This window comes from Hemitrygon akajei, chromosome 1, assembly GCF_048418815.1.
Source record: "Hemitrygon akajei chromosome 1, sHemAka1.3, whole genome shotgun sequence".
NCBI classification, from domain to species: domain Eukaryota; kingdom Metazoa; phylum Chordata; class Chondrichthyes; order Myliobatiformes; family Dasyatidae; genus Hemitrygon; species Hemitrygon akajei.
Genome location: NC_133124.1, coordinates 215,542,463 through 215,560,372, shown reverse-complemented (window position 1 = coordinate 215,560,372; position 17,910 = coordinate 215,542,463). Strand labels below are relative to the sequence as shown.

At 46.5% G+C, this 17,910-nt stretch overlaps 1 protein-coding gene across 5 annotated transcripts in view; it reads left to right on the top strand.

Moving 5' to 3' along the window:
* The window catches only part of LOC140735561 (zinc finger MIZ domain-containing protein 1-like), a 241,122-nt gene that overhangs the window by 175,675 nt on the left and 47,537 nt on the right, over positions 1-17,910 (top strand). For all 5 annotated transcript variants that reach the window (XM_073060760.1, XM_073060768.1, XM_073060776.1 and 2 more), the window contains 2 exons: positions 4,343-4,615; positions 12,871-13,053. In XM_073060760.1, the coding sequence (XP_072916861.1) occupies positions 4,343-4,615; positions 12,871-13,053 (456 nt within the window). The remainder of the gene's footprint in view (positions 1-4,342; positions 4,616-12,870; positions 13,054-17,910) is intronic.

Sequence of the window (17,910 nt, the reverse complement as noted above, 5' to 3'; positions counted from 1 at the left end):
TGGAGACTACCCAGACGGTATATGAGGTGTTGCTCCTCCAACCTGAATTTGGCCTCATCCTGGCAGTAGAGGAGGCAATGTATGGGCATATTGGAATGGGAAGGTGAAGCAGAGTTGAAGTGGGTGGCAACCGGGAGATCCTTCTGAATGGGAATGTGAAGCAGAGTTGATGTGGTCCGAATGGGAATGTATCTGAGACTTGCACAGTACTGTACTTGTCTACCAGTCTTCAGCAGTTAATGAGAAAGAAGGCAATCACAGCTGATTTTTGAAGTCTTGCATCCATTTATAGAAATAGGCAAGAGCGGCATGGTAGTGTAGCAGTTCGTGCAACGCTTTTTAGCGCAGACGACATGGGTTCAGTTCTGATGCCTGTGAGGAGTTTGTATGTTCTCCCTGTGATCACGTGGGTTTACGTCAGGTGCTCCGTTTACCTCCCACAGTCCAAAGATGATAGATAGATAGATAGATAGATACTTTATTCATCCCCATGGGGAAATTCAACATTTTTTCCAATGTCCCATACACTTGTTGTAGCAAAAACTCATTACATACAATACTTAACTCAGTAATAATATGATATGCATCTAAAACACTAACTCAAAAAGCATTAATAATAGCTTTAAAAAAGTTCTTAAGTCCTGGCAGTTGAATTGTAAAGCCTAATGGCATTGGGGAGTATTGACCTCTTCATCCTGTCTGAGGAGCATTGCATCGACAGTAACCTGTCGCTGAAACTGCTTCTCTGTCTCTGGATGGTGCTATGTAGAGGATGTTCAGGGTTTTCCATAATTGACCGTAGCCTACTCAGCGCCCTTCGCTCAGCTACCGATGTTAAACTCTCCAGTACTTTGCCCACGACAGAGCCCGCCTTCCTTATCAGCTTATTAAGACGTAAGGCGTCCTTCTTCTTAATGCTTCCTCCCCAACACGCCACCACAAAGAAGAGGGCGCTCTCAACAACTGACCTATAGAACATCATCAGCATCTCACTGCAGACATTGAATGACGCCAACCTTCTAAGGAAGTACAGTCGACTCTGTGCCTTCCTGCACAAGGCATCTGTGTTGGCAGTCCAGTCTAGCTTCTCGTCCAACTGTACTCCCAGATACTTGTAGGTCTTAACCTGCTGCACACATTCTCCATTAATGATCACTGGCTCCATATGAGGCCTAGATCTCCTAAAGTCCACCACCATCTCCTTGGTCTTGGTGACATTGAGACGCAGGTAGTTTGAGTTGCACCATATCACAAAGTCCTGTATCAGTTTCCTATACTCCTCCTCCTGTCCATTCCTGACACACCCCACTATGGCCGTGTCATCAGCGAACTTCTGCACATGGCAGGACTCCGAGTTATATTGGAAGTCAGATGTGTACAGGGTGAACAGGACCGGAGAGAGTACGGTTCCCTGTGGCGCTCCTGTGCTGCTGACCACTGTGTCAGACCTACAGTCTCCCAACCGCACATACTGAGGTCTATCTGTCAAGTAGTCCACTATCCAATCCACCATGTGAGAGTCTACTCCCATCTCCGTTAGTTTGTGCTTTAAGATCTTGGGCTGGATGGTGTTAAAGGCACTAGAGAAGTCAAGGAATGTAATCCTCACAGCACAACTGACCCCATCTAGGTGAGAGAGTGATTTGTGCAGCAAATACGTGATAGCATCCTCCACTCCCACCTTCTCCTTATACGCAAACTGAAGCGGATCCCGGGCGTGCCTGGTTTGTGGCCTCAGATTCTGTATTATCAGCCGCTCCATGGTCTTCATCACGTGCGACGTCAAGGCAACAGGTCTGAAGTCATTCAACTCCTTTGGTTGTGGTTTCTTCGGTACCGGGACAATACAAGATGTTTTCCACTGTCTGGGTACTCTTCTCTGATCTAGACTCATGTTGAAGATGCGCTGTAGTGGTTCTCCCAGTTCAGTTGCACAGGCCCTCAGTAATCGTGGGGAAACTCCATCCGGTCCAGCCGCCTTGCTGGTACAGATCTTCCTCAGTTGACCTTCCACCTGTGCAGCCGTAAACCTGGGCGTGGGCCAGGTCTCCTGTGAGTGGATATTTTCCTGTGAGGGAAGTAAGCCTGGTGTGGAGTTCTGCAGTGAGGGTGAGATTGTGCTGTCGAACCTATTGAAGAAGTTGTTCAGCTGGTTCGCTTTCTCCACATCTCCACTTATGTTTGCCCCCCGCTTTGCACCAGTAAGTAACTAACCAGTAAGGGTTAGTAAGTAGTAGGAAGGCTATGTTGGCTCCAGAACTTGGTGACTCTTGTGGGCTACCCCAGCACAATCTTCGGACTGTGCTGGTCATTGGCACAAATTACGTGTTTTACTGGATGTTTCAATGTACACGTGATGAATAAAGCTAATCAAAAAAATAATTCATCCATTCTGAGCAAGTTGCCTCCCTGAGCTCCTTCCATTCCCTGCGTTTGGCCCTTATCTCTTTAAATCTTTTCTAACCATGTGCCTCTTTGAAATGTTGTAATTGTATCCTTCTCTACTACATCCTCTGGCAGCTTGTTTACACCTGTGTGAAAAGAATGTTCCTCTGCCTCTTCAAATTTCATACTCCTCACCTTGTATGCCCTGTAGTTTTACTCTCCTACACCGTAAAGATTCACCCCTCAGCTTCCTATGGTACAGAATCAGAGTCAGATCTGATATCACTGGCATATTCTGTGAAATCTGCTGTTCTGTGGCAGCAGCACATTGCAATACATAATAATAAAAATAATTATATATAATAAAAAATACAGATAATAAAATTGAGTAAGCAGTGCAGATTCAGATTAAGAAAAGAGAAAAACATAGTGAAGAAGTGTAGATGGTTTCATTGTCCATTTAGAAATCTGATGTCAGAGCGAAGAATCTGTTCCTGGAACATTGTCTTCTGGCTCCTGTACCACCTCCTTGATGGTAGTAATGAGAAGAGGGCATGTCCTAGTGATACCAACCTAAATGAAAAATACTGGCTTATCCAGCCTCTCTTTATAACTCATGACCCCTAGTCCTGGTAACATCCTTGTGCATCTTTTCTGTACCCTTCCTAGCTTAAATAATCCCTTCTATAGCTGGATGCCCAGAGCCACACACAGTAGAACAGAGGTGAGGAGAAATTTCTCTAGCCAGGTGGCTGTGGAGCCCAAGGCATTGGGTATATTTAAAATAGAGGTTGATAGGTCTTTGATTAGTAAGCGCATCAAAGGTTACGGGGAGAAGTGTGAAGAATGGGGTTGAGAGGGATAATAAATCAGCCATGGTGGAACAGATGTGCCAAATAGCCTAATACTGCTCCTACATTTTCTGTCTTATGGTCTTCTCATTAATTGTCATCTCACGAATGTATTCTACCCAATGTGACACTCCAATCCTTGTACTCACCGAGACTGCAGATGCTGGAATGTAGGATTAACATACAAGATGCTGGAGGAACTCTGTGGGTCAGGCAACATCTAAGGAGGGAAATGGACACTCAAAAGTTTTAGGTTGAGGTCCTTCATCCGGACTTCTCCAGATAAGGGGTCTCGATCTGAAACATTGAACGTCCATTTCCCTCCGTAGATGCTGCCTAATCTGTTGAGTTCCTCCAGCATCTCGTGTGTTGTCCTTGTACTAGGTACCCTTAACTAATGAAGACAAACGTGACATATATCTTCTTCTTTCTGTGTTCGTGTGACTCCACTTTCAGTGACCTGTGAACTGTACTCTTTGGTCCGTCTGCTGCCCTGTGGTGATAGCTAGCTTATGACAAGGGCACATTCCCCTTATCTAGCTTGGAAACATAGAGTCGCAGAACACTACAGCACCGAAAAAGGCTCTTTCGTGCATCCTAGTCCGTGCCAAGCTGATATTCTGCCTAGACCCATGGACCTGAGCCTGAACCATAGCCCTCCATACACTCCCATCCATGCACTTATCCAAACTTCTGTTAAATGTTGCATTTGAACTCACATCCATCACTTCCAGTGGTAACTTGTTCCACACATAACCGTCCTCTGAGTGAAGAAGCTCCCCCTCAAGTTCCCTTTAAACAATTCACGTTTAACCTATGATCTCTAGTTATAGTCTAACCGAACCTCAGTGGAAAAAGCCTGCTTGCATTCACCCTGTCTATAACCCTAGTAATTTTATATACCTCTATCAAATCTCCCTTCATTCTCCTACATTCCAGGGATTAGTCCTGATTAATGCAACCTTTCCCTGTGACTCAGGTTCTCAAGTCCCTTTTGTCTGTATCTTATTGATATCCTTCCTGTTGGTAGGTGACCAGAACTGCACACAATTCACAGGGATGCAACAGAACCATTAAATGATGTTGTATCTGCTTTTGTTTGACAGATAAGTGCTGCTCAGTCCTACAACAACCAATACATGAGTCACTCTGGCCCTCGTGGCTCACCGCAGATCTCCACTGGAATGACCACGGGAGGGATGGCCAGCACAATGGGACCTTCGAGCATATCACACATGTCTATGAACCACTCGAGGCCACCTGGCATCAACCCCATGTTCGGTGCGCAGAGCCAGCGAATGCCACAGCATGGATATGCAGGACCACGGCCAACCCAACAGATGCCTGGGCAGGGAGTGAAGAGGCCGTATGTCAGTGAGGTAACTGGACCTTTCCTTCCTGCTGTCCTCACCATTTTGTCTGCTCTGCAAACACACTTACGCACTTATTAATTGATTCTGTATGTCTGATCCTGTACAGAATAAAGAAATACAATAGAATCAATGAAAAATTACACACGAAGACTGACACATAACCAATGTGCAAAAGAAAACAAATTGCGAAAATACAAAAATAATAATAAAAAATAAATAATACTGGGAACACGAGTTGTACAGTTCTTGAAAGTTAGTCCGTAGGTTGTGGAATCAGTTCAGTGAAGTTATCCACCCTGGTTCAGGTGCCTGATGGTTGAAGTGTGGCTCCTGTACGTCCTCTCCATTGGCAGCAGCAGGAAGAGAGCATGCCTGGATGGTGCTGGCCCTCGATGGTGGATACTGCTTTCTTGTGGCAGCACTCCTTGTAGATGTGCTCAGTGGTGGGGAGTGTGATGGGCTGGGGCAGCTCCCACTCCGCCAAACACTCGGCTCTCACCTGTGGCTCCAAGTAGCCGTTTGCATGTGATAGCAGCTGCACGCTTCGACGGGCAAGGTAAACAGGGTGAGGGTAGCCCAGGGAGAGTGGGACATGTCTGTCCTAGCATGTGAATCAGCTCTGCCGAACTGGGCAGGTGGGATCAACAATCAGGAAGACAGTTCTGCAATGCTTCATGGAGAGCAAGGCAGAACAGGGCACAGAAGTCATGGCATCCGCTGCTACCAAAGAAGACTCCAGTTGTGACGACTGCTTGTACCACTGCCCCAGTGCAATGACTCTTCCGCTTTCAAAACTCTCCTAAGCTAGTTTCACCATGCAGTTCACTTCATCCAAATCAAGTCCTGTGAGGGGGAGAGGGGCAAAGTGACAGCAGGAGGCAGCCACTGAGAACCATAGCTCCAATCCTACCTGTAGGTGGCCTGTGCAGTTTGATCATTCTCCTCTGATCCTCGGGCTGTCTTACATTTAAGAAGGTAAATTCATAATAGAGGAGGACCAGAATAGCGAGAGGAAGGTAATTTTGTGCCAGTTGTATACTGTCAATATCTACAGGATATATTTTGACAACTCACTGAAGATCCTTCATCAGCTCCTCTTCCAGTCTAATTGGTGGCTGGGAAGGAGAGAGCTGAATGTCCCTCGATCCTTCAATAGATCTCTGTGTGGAATGCAATAACGACAGAGCTTCTATGGACCTCTGGGGTGGAGGATTTTAAAGATACGCCACCCTCTGTGTCAAGAAATTCACCTTCATTAATCCCAAGCATGGACTAAATGGGATGAAGGGGCTGTTTCTGTGCTGTAATTTTCAATGGCTCATCCCTTATTTTGAGTTAGTGACCCTAGGGTACCATTTTTCCTACAAATACATTACAGAGGCTACTAGATAGTTTGTATACTTAAGAATGAGAAGTTACCTCTGATTTGCCTGAAGTTAAGAGTAGAGACCTGGCTTGATCAACTTTTTGTGGGACAGACCTGCCATCCGAGTATTTTACTTCGCTCTCTTTCAAGAAACTATTTCCTCCTTCAAATAGTGAGTCCAAAGATGTGCATGATCCTCCATGTTCTCACTAAGGCCTTAAGTAATTGTGATGATACCTATTTGCTTATGTACTTGAATCCTCTTGCATTAATGGTTTACAAAACATTTGCCTAGTCTGGGTGTAGGGTAATGGAACTGCCACTACTGTGCCACTGTGTGAGATTGGAACAGACTTCTTTCATGCTCCTAGACATTTCACTCACGTCTCCGTGCTTGTGTAACCATGAGTGATGCTGGAGTGTACTCCAGTAGTGTAGGACACTGTAGTGGTTAGCAGATTTACTTTTCAACACCAGCAATTACAGATCAAAGTTTGATATCCGCTGCTGTCTGTAAGCAGTTTGTATATTCTCCCGATGACTGTGGGTTTCTTTGCACAGTCCAAACACCTACAGGGTAGGGTTGCCCAGGCCTTCTCCCATAACCTTTGATTCCTCACTAATCCAGAACCTATCAAACCCCCGCTTTAAAAATACTCAGTGTCTTGGCCTCCACAGCTGTCTGGCAATGAATTCCACAAATTCAGTACCCTCTGGTTAAAGAAATTCCTCTTCATCTCTGTCATAAAGGGACGTCCTGTTATTCTGAATTGGGTCTTCTGGTCCAAATTCCTCCCACAATTGGAAATATTCTCTCTACATCTACCTTATCTAGGTCTTTCAAAACAGACAGACAGACAGACATACTTTATTGATCCTGAGGGAAATTGGGTTTCATTACAGCCGCACCAAGAATAGTGAAGAAATATAGCAATATAAAACCATAAATAATTAAATAATAATAAGTTAATCATGCCAAGTGGAAATAAGTCCAGGACCAGCCTATTGACTCGGGGTGTCTGACACTCCGAGGGAGGAATTGTAAAGTTTGATGGCCACAGGCAGGAATGACTTCCTATGACACTCAGTGTTGCATCTCGGTGGAATGAGTCTCTGGCTGAATGTACTCCTGTGCCTAACCAGTACATTATGGAGTGGAGGGAGTCATTGTCCAAGATGGCATGCAACTTGGACAGCATCCTCTTTTCAGACACCATCATCAGAGAGTCCAGTTCCACTCCCACAACATCACTGGCCTTACAAATGAATTTGTAGATTCTGTTGGTGTCTGCTACCCTCAGCCTGCTGCCCCAGCACACAACAGCAAACATGATAGCACTGGCCACCACAGACTCGTAGAACATCCTCAGCATCGTCCGGCAGATGTTAAAGGACTTCAGTCTCCTCAGGAAATAGAGGTGGCTCTGACCCTTCTTGTAGACAGCGTCAGTGTTCTTTGACCAGTCCAGTTTATCGTCAATTCGTATCCCCAGGTATTTGTAATCCCCCACCACGTCCACACTGACCCCTTGGATGGAAACGGGTCACCGGTGCCTTGGCCCTCCACCAGACTTGGTGGTGGTGATGGTGGCTGTCTGCCATCAACTGTGCAAGAGAGAGATCATGATAAGAGTGGGTTGCAATGTGTCTGTGTGATAAGTTTGAGTGGCTGGAAGCGCACGAGTTGCAAACTGTGGTTACAACAGCAAGATATAACTGTTAGGCTAGAGTTATTAATAGTAGTTGTTGTTAGGGAAGTAATGAGATGAAAAAGCTAGATGTGGTATTTGAATATACTTTTTGGATGATATATTCACTGACCTTGACAGCTAATGTGAGGTTATTAAATTGCTTCCGGCATTGCGTCTAGGTCCTGTTGCCGTGTGTCTGACATTAGTCTTCTACTCTACTCCTGTGAACACTTCTAAATCATTTCAATGGCTTCTGGGCAACGATAAATATTGTCTCCCTCTCTACTTCTTCAATTACTACAATGAAGAATGGTATTAGAATGTTGTCCTGGCCTGCTTTGGCTTGCACCATCTTTCCTAAAACTATCCAATGACTTCCAGTAGTAAGCAGTGTACGTGAAGAGATGCACATGGCTTCCATCAATACCAGGTTCATCTGCTGTTAGCCGCGTTCAAATTGCGTCCGTCATTGTGGACCCTGACTTGATTCTCAAAGATAAGTTACTTCCATTCCCCCCCACCCCTCCTCTATTCCTCACTCCTGACCTTTTGCCTCATCACACCTGCCTATTACCTTCCCTGGGTCCCTCTTCCTTCCCTTTCTCCTATGGTACACTGTCCTTGCCTATCAGATCCTTTCTTCTTCAGCCCTTTACCTTTCCCACCCACCTGGCTTCACCCATCACCTTCCAGCTAGCCTTCCTCCTCTCCCCCCACCTTTTTAATCTGGCATCTTCCCCCTTCCTTCTCAGTCCTGAAGAGGGGTCTCAGCCTGAAGCGTCATCTGTTTATTCATTTCCGCAGGTGCCGCCCAATCTGCTGAGTTCCTCCAGCATTTTGTTGCTTTGGATTTCCAGCATCAGCAGACTCTCTCATTTCATTTTTCAATCTTTTTATTGATTTTCCAGTAAAAAATATACAAATCAGAGGAGAAGTTTAGCAAACAAATAATACAAAAGACATATAAACAGCAGTTTTAAAAAAAAGTATATATTGTCAAAATCAGTTAGGTAAACTGTTACGCTGTTTATATATACAATATAATCAAAAAAACCACAACTCCGCTTAAAAATTGTAAAAAAAAAGATTGGAAATTTTATTTAATAAAGGGGATAAAAAACCACTAACTAAACTGAAACAAAAAAAAAGAAAAGAAAGGATAGAAGAAAGAGAAAGAGAAAAAATAACATCCTTCCAGTCATCTCCGAACCTTCTCAGATAAGGATTTCCCCTAAAGAGAATGAAGAAAAATAAATAAATAGATTAAATCATGTGAAAATATTGAATAAAGGGTCGCCAGACTTGTTCAAAATTCAAAGATGTATCAAATGTCTGGCTTCTAATTTTCTCCAAACTTAGACATGACATAATGGAGGAGAGCCAATAAAAGACAGTAGGCAGATTAGCGTCTTTCCAGTATAACAAGATAGTTCTTCTAGCCAGTAAAGTTGAAAAGGCTATCACATGTTGAGCGGAAGCAGACAGTCTGCTTGCTTCCTCTGGAATGATCCCAAAAATTGCTGTAAGTGAATTGGGTTGAACATCCACATCTATAACTTTAGGTAGTATTCTAAACACATCCCTCCAAAAATTATTTAAGCTTACACATGACCAAAACATATGAGTTAGAGTAGCCACTTATGCGTTACATCTGTCACAAATAGGGCTTATATTAGGAAAAAATGCGCCAATTTATCTTTGGACATATGGGCCCTGTGTACTATCTTAAACTGAATTAAGATAATGGTGTGCACAGATAGATGAATAATTGACTAGATAATAAATTTTACTCCATTGATTGTCTGAAAGTGAATGTTGAAGCTCTATTTCCCAAGTGTGTTGAACCCTATCATTAGGCGACATGCGAGCATTCATTAACTGTTTGTAAATGATAGCTATTAATCGTTTTTGAAATGGTTTAAGCTGAAAAATAGCATAAGCCAAATTTAAAGAGTAGGCCAAGGGGTAATTCGGTAAAGAATCACATAAAAAAATTCCTAACCTGTAAGTATCTAAAAAAATGTGTATTAGAGATGTCATAATTATCCATTAACTGCGAAAAGGACATTAAACAATCCTGTAAGAACAAATCTAAAAAAGTTTTTATTCCCTTAATTTTCCATGTTAAAAAAGCCTTATCCAGAGTAGGTGGTTTAAAAAAGAAATTAGAATAAATATTACTAGAAAGTAGAAAATCATTTAATTCAAAAAATCTACAAAACTGAAACCAGATTTTTAAAGTATGTTTAACGATAGGGTTGAGAGCTTGTCTACCTATTCTGGAGAGCGAAAATGGAAGGGGAGCTCCTAATAAAGAAGCTAAAGAAAACCCTGTTACTGAATTTTCCTCCAAATGTAACCATGAAGGGCGATTCTGGTCATCTGTATCATAAATCCAAAAAGTAATATAATGAATATTAATTGCCCAAGACTTTCTCATGTTTATAGATTGCCTGTTAGACCACTGGTGTTTAGGGCAGCGATGAAGATCATCCATCTCGGTCGGTCTGTCCTCTTCATTGCTGTTTCTGTAACAATGTTTTTTGATCAGTCTGGGTTGTTAGCCCGGAGCTGAACCCCCCCCCCCCCCACCCAAACTGGAGGACCAGTGGACCACTCTTGGTCTGACCACCGCTACCCTTTGACCTGTTTGGCATGTGTGACCCTACCAAGAGCCAAAGTATAAAGCCCTGACTCCAGCCAACATAGCTCTCCGGATCATTAAAGCAGGCAAGCCTCCAAACTCTACAACGAAGTGTGATCTCCTTGGAGGATCAAGGAACAAGGGGTCAGCTTTATTCACCATATGTACTCCGTGGCCACTTTATTAGATACCTCACGCACCTAGAAAAAAGTATGTTCTTGATCTTCCACTGTTGTAGTCCATCCACTTCAAGGTTCGATGTGTTGTGTGTTCAGAGATGCTCCTCTGCACACCACTGTTGTTTAGTGGTTATTTGAGTTACTGTCGCCTTCCTGCCAACTTGAACCAGTCTGGCCATTCTCCTCTGACCTCTCTCATTAACAAGGTATTTTTATCTTACTGCTCACTGATTTTTTTTTGTTTTTCACAGCATTCTCTGTAAATTCTAGAGGCTGTTGTGTGTGGAGATCCCCGGAGGTCAGCAGTTGCTGAGTTACTCAAGCTGCCCCATGGTGAAAATTATGTAGATCGCATTACTCCCCCGTTCTGATGTTTAGTGTGAACAACAACTGAACCTCTTGACCATGTTTGCATGCTTTTCTGCATTGACTGAGTAGTCGCATTAATGAGCAGGTGTACTTAATAAGGTGGCCTCTGAGTATACATTAGGAATTTGCTGTAGTGCGTTGGTCAGGGTGCAACATTCATCACTTAAACGAATAAAGGATCATATTAAATTAAAGTTAGAAGTACTTGTACGGGATAAAATGTGCAGAAAATACATGCCATCATGTATTTACATTATAAGCACATTACAAAAAGTGATTCAAAGTGTTTACAGTACAGTTCAGTAGCAGGGTTAATAGATAGAGGAGAGTTGGGATTAACTAGAATAGTTGTTCAGAGTAACTTCCCGGAGGAAGAAACTTTTAAAATGGTGTGAAGTTTTTGTTTTAATAGCCCTACAATGCTGTCCAGAAGGGAGTTTGCATTCATTAATAAAACAGTAATGTGAATTTCAAATGAGGTCCACTTGCTTTGTGATTCTAGCACTAATATTCCAGCATATTCCAAGCTTCAATTATACAATAACCCAGCATTTATAGTAATTGAGACATCACACTGTTCACGTTCCTAAACGAGAGGTGGCACGGTAAGATAACAGTCAGCGTAATCATTTTACAGCACGGGTGATCGCTGATTGGGCTTTTATTCCATCCGCTGTCTGTAAGCAGTTTGTACATTCCTGCTGTGGCTGCGTCGTCGTTCTCCATGTCCTCCAGTTCCATCCCATATTTCCAAAGTCGTACGGGTTGGGGTTAGTGAGTTGTGGGTGTGCTCTGTTGGTGCTGGAAGCATGGCGACACTTGCGGGCTGCCCCCAGCACTTGCTGATCTGATTTGCCGAATCTGACGCATTTCCCTATATGTTTAGATGAACATGTGACAAATAAAGCTGTTTTCTTTCTTCTTTAAGCTCGTAATGCTGCAGATTTATAATATGGTATGTTGTCCAGTAATCAGTTGTGCAAAGCTAAGTGAACTATATCTCAATGTAATCATGTAATCTGTGGTGAGTTTGTTGTTGATGGTTAAATATACTGTATGTTTCCATGTACATGTTATAAATCTGAATCTGACATTTTCAGTAGTGTAAATTCCGAGATGTTCTCTGAGTAGTATGTGACTTGATTTAACGCAGCCCATGAAAACAAACCCTGTGACTATACTCTCACAAAATTATTTTGGGGATCTCTGAATAGGTTGATCGAGATAGATATGGTCTGTCTAGGGGTTAGAGGAGTGTGTGTGTGTGTTGTTGGATTGTTGCTGTTGGTTGTGTCATTCTGCTGAACATTTTGGACATTCTGTGTTGGAGCCACAATTTGTGACAAAAGCACCTCCTTAGGTTGTGTTGGTTGTTAACGCAAGTGACACAATTCACTGTGCGTTTTGATGTCCATGTGATAAATAATCCAAGTCAAGGTGATTGGAAACTGGTTCATACTGGTTTCATCGTTCTTTAACTGTAGAGATTCTCATCAGTGTTTAGTGCTGGTTACTGAAATGGGACACTTCTGGTGATACTAAACTCCCTTCACCCTTGAACAGGTTCACCTAGGTATCTCCACCTAGATATCTCCATTCTCATGGATATCGATCTTGATCCACCTAGATATCTCCATTTTCCTAGATATATCAGTTCTCCTGGATACCTCCATTCTGCTAGATATCTCATTCTCCTCATTTTTTCATTCTCCTGGAAATCTCCGTTCTCCTATAAGTTGTGGTGTTTATAGGTCTTTGTTATCTGAGTAACGCAAGGAGGTATACACAATCTCCTAATATTACAGTTTCGCACAGATTTTTGGTCTAATTCAAATCACTTTGCCTTTTTCTTTTGATGAAACTGAACTAATCAGAATGTTATATTTATCATTAGACAATTTGAATTCCCATGTTTTCTATACTAAAAGTCTTTTCAACAGAGAAATGAGTTTGATGATTAGTTTCGAGAAGCCGAGCAAAATTATTAACATATTAATGTTCTGTGCCTTCAGCAAAGCTATCTAGGTCAACAGTATGGTCCTAACAGCCAGTATCCCAGCCAGACAAGTCAGTATGCTCCCTCAAGCACCCAACGATCCATTCCGTCTCCCAACTATCCAGCACATAGGATGCCTGGCCAGCAAAACACAGGACAGTACCCCATTCCCCCAGGATCAATGGGGCAGTATTATAAGGTAAGAAAGTCACATTGAATATGGAAATTTGCAACTTCAGAGTTAAAATGTGCATTAATTTTCTGCTGCATAGGCCAAACTGAAAGTGGTCATTACAATTAAAGAAATTCATTTGCTTCTGTCAGTGTAAGTGTATGTTCGTGGTCTTCTGCACACCACTGTTGTAAGGTGTACTTATTTGAATTATAGTCGCCTTCCTGTCAGGTTAAACCAGTCTGGCATTCTCCTCTGACCTCTCTCATTAACAAGTCATTTTTGCCCACAGAACTGCCAATCACTGCATGTTTTTTTTTGTTTTTCACACCATTCTTTATAAACTGTTAGAGACTGTTGTGTGTGAAAACCCCAGGAGATCAGAAGTTTCTGAGATACTCAAACCACCTCATCTGGCACCAACAATCATTCCACAGTCAAAGTCACTTGGATCACATTTCTTCCGCCCCATTCTGATGTTTGGTCTGAACAACAACCGAACCTCTTGTCCATGTCTGCATGCTTTTATGCATTGAGATGCTGCCACATGATTGGCTGATTAGATATTTGCATTAACAAGCAGGTGTACAGGTGTACCTAACGAAATGGCCGCCAGGTGCATGTATTTGGCCAACATCCCAGAATTTCCTATCCTGCACATGCTTTGGGAGAACTACTGCTAATTAGACACCAGTGGTTCAAGACCCATGCTCCTTTATCAGAGTGACCAGGATTATGTAGCTCCTCTCAACAATGCCCAAGATAAAATATAGAATATCAAACATTACAGCACAATACAGGCTTTTCGGCCCACACTGTTGTGCCAACCCTGTAAGATCAGTCTAACACTTCCCTCCCACATAGCCCTCCATTTTTCTTTCATCCATGTGCCTATGTAGGAGTTTATTAAATGTCCCTGATGTACCTGCCTCTACCACCATCCCTGGCAACATGTTCCAAACACCCACCACTCTCTATGTAAAATAACCTACTGTGGCGACCCACTTCCCAGCGCACTCGAACCGGCTCACAAAGTGGCGCGCGCCGGCATTGAGGCCGGTCCCAAAGAGGGCGCCAAGCCTGCTTCACCAGCAAGGGGAAAAGCCCGCGCGCGGGGCGGAACTGTGAATATGCAGCCCCTACAGCATTCCCGCCCGGGGAGGGCAGGATCAGGAAGGCTTTAAAGCTAGGCCGCGAAGTTTGAATAAACCATTTTTGTAGCTGCAGCTCACCAACTCCGTGTCGCTATTGCAGCGCTGCGTGTAGCACACCACTACAATTGGTGACCCCGATGGCCCAAACGATATTTGGACCGGGGATGAACGACGCCGCATCTGTTCATGCAGTTTCGTTAAAACTGCCAAGCTTCTGGACGCTGCGACCTCACCTATGGTTCCAGCAAGCAGAAGCCCAATTCCACATTCGGCAGATAACCTCGGATGCCACACGTTACTACTATGTGGTGAACTCCCTCGACCAGGAGACAGCCGCCCAGGTTGAGGAGTTCATACAATCACCCCCAGCGGACGGCAAATACACAGAATTCAAAGCCTTGCTCATAAGGACTTTCGGACTCTCACGGCGTGAGCGAGCTGCCCGCTTACTGCACCTGGATGGTTTGGGGGACAGGCCACCGTCAGCTTTGATGAACGAGATGCTGTCCCTGGCCGGAGGTCACAAGCCCTGCCTCATGTTTGAGCAGACATTCCTGGAGCAGCTGCCCGAGGACCTATGCCTGCTGCTGTCCGACGCGGATTTCAGCGACCCCTGGAAGGTGGCGGCCCGGGCGGACGTGCTGTGGAAAGCCAAGAAGGAGAGTGGGGCGTCCGTCGCACAGATCACCAGGCCACGCTCCCAGCAGCAAACCAGACCAGGCCCGGCCGCAGAGCCCACTAACCCCAGAGGCAGGGGTGAGGAGACCAACAAACAGTGGTGCTTCTACCACTAGTGGTGGGGTGCAGAAGCCCGCCCTGCAAGTTCCCGGGAAACGCCAGGGCCAGCCACCGCTGATGGCTACGGCGGCTGGCCATCGGGATAGCCTCCTGTATGTGTGGGACAAGCGGTGGGGACGCCGCTTTTTGGTCGACACCAGAGTCGAGATCAGCGTCTTACCTCCGACGAGTTACGACACCCGCAACAGAGAACCGGGTCCCACCCTGAGGGCCGCGAACGGCAGCACAGTAAGGACCTACGGCACCTGTACGGTGCGGCTACAGTTCGGCTCCAGCCAGTTAACGTGGGACTTCACACTGACCGCCGTAGCCCAATCGCTCCTGGGAGCGGATTTTTTGCGAGCTCACAGCCTACTGGTCGACCTGCCAAGGAAGAGACTGATCCATGCCAAGACCTTTCAGACGTTCTCCCTGGGTGAAGCCCAGTTGCCGGCCCCACACCTAGATTCCATCACGCTGTCCGACAACGACTTCACCAGAGTCCTGGCGGATTTCCCATCGGTTCTGGTGCCGCAGTTCACGGCAACCATGCCCAGACACGGCGTACAGCACCACATCCTGACACAAGGACCACCCCTCCACGCCCGTGCTCGAAGGCTTCCCCCGGACAAGCTCCGGCTGGCGAAGGAGGAGTTCAAGAGGATGGAGGAATTGGGGATCATACGGCGGTCCGACAGCCCATGGGCCTCCCCCCTGCACATGGTGCCCAAAGCAACAGGGGGCTGGAGACCATGCGGTGACTACCACAGGCTGAACGAGGCTACAACACCGGACCGTTACCCTGTGCCGCACATTCAGGACTTTGCAGCAAACCTGCACGGCGCACGGATCTTCTCCAAGGTAGACCTCGTCCGGGGATACCATCAATTCCCGATGCATCCAGACGACGTCCCCAAAACAGCACTCATCACCCCTTTCGGCCTTTTCGAGTTCCTCCGCATGCTGTTCGGCCTAAAGAATGCCGCACAGACGTTTCAGCGGTTAATGGACGCGGTGGGACGCGACCTGGACTTCGCTTTCATCTATTTGGACGACATCCTCATAGCCAGCAGCAGTCATCAGGAGCATCTGTCCCACCTCCATCAACTCTACGCCCGACTGAGTGAATACGGCCTGACAATCAACCTGGCCAAATGCCAGTTCGGGCTTGATACCATCGACTTCCTGGGCCACAGGATTACTAAAGACAGGGCAACCCCTCTGCCCGCCAAGGTAGACATGGTCCGCCATTTCCCCCAACCCAACACAATCAAAGGTCTTCAGGAATTCGTGGGTATGATGAATTTCTACCACCGCTTCCTCCCTTCAGCTGCCCGAATCATGCGTCCTTGTAAGGGCAAGGACATTACCTGGGATGAGGAATCCACCGCCACTTTTTTTAAAACCAGAGAAGCCTTGGCAAACACCACGATGCTAGTGCACCCCAGAACGGACGTCCCTATCGCCCTCACAGTGGGTGCATCCAACACGGCAGTCGGTGGAGTGCTGGAACAACTCATCGAGGGTCACTGGCAACCCCTGGCGTTTTTCAGCAAACACCTACGACCACCCGAGCTCAAATACAGTGCTTTCGACCGGGAACTGTTGGCGCTGTACTTGGCAATCCGGCATTTCAGGTACTTCTTAGAAGGTAGGCCCTTCACCGCGTTCACGGACCACAAACCGCTTACCTTTGCATTCACGAAAGCATCCGACCCCTGGTCGTCGTGGCGGACATCCCGCCCTAACATCCAAGCCCTGTCCCAGGGGGTAGACTATGAAGCGCTGGCGGAGGCGCAGCAGGCAGACGAGGAGATCCCTAGTTACAGGACTGCAGTCTCCGGTTTGCAGCTCCAGGACCTCCCCGTAGGCCCAGGTGAGAGGACCCTACTCTGTGACGTCACCACCGGCCAACCCCATCCCATCGTCCTGGCAGCCTGGCAGCAGCGCGTTTTCAACTCCATTCACAACTTAGCGCACCTCTCCATCAGGACAACCGTCCGGATGGTAACCAACAGGTTCATTTGGCACGGATTCCGCAAGCAGGTCAGTGAATGGGCCAGAACGTGCACGCACTGCCAGACGGCCAAGGTGCAGCGGCACACCAAAGCTCTGCCGCAGCAGTTCCACCCCACCCACCGGCGTTTCGACCACATTCATGTGGATATCGTGGGCCCCCTGCCAGTGTCGCGAGGAGCGCAGCACCTGCTGACTATCGTGGACCGGTTCACAAGATGGCCAGAGGTGGTCCCGCTCACTGACACCACCTCCGAATCTTGCGCCCGGGCACTGATTGCCACCTGGGTATTTTGCTTTGGCATACCGGCCCACATGACCTCCGACAGAGGCGCCCAGTTCACCTCCAGCCTGCGGTCAGCTATGGCCAGCCTTTTGGGGACATAGCTGCACCACCCACAGTCGAACGGACTAGTGGAGCGTTTCCACCGTCACCTGAAGTCGGCTCTCATGGCGCGCCTGAAAGGGCCTAACTGGGTGGACGAGCTTTCCTGGGTCCTGCTCGGCATCCGCACGGCGCCCAAAGAGGATCTGCACGCTTCGTCAGCCGAGTTGGTGTACGGCGCACCCCTGGTCGTCCCAGGAGAGTTCATATGAGCCCCAAGGGGGTAAGAGGAAGAACCCGCAGCAGTCCTGGGCAGTCTACGCGAGAGGCTCGGTAACCTGGCCCCCATACCCACTTCACAGCATGGGCAGAACCCGACCTGTGTACCCAAAGACCTGCAGAACTGTAAGTTCGTGTTTGTACGAAGGGGCGGACATCGGGCACCGCTACTGCGGCCCTACGAGGGGCCGTTTACGGTGATCAGTAACAACGGGTCCACATTCGAGCTGGACATTGGGGGGGAAAGAGGACGTTTTCACAGTAGACCGACTCAAACCGGCCCATGTGGACTTGGCGCAGCCGGTCGAGGTTCAGGCACCGCGGCGCATAGGC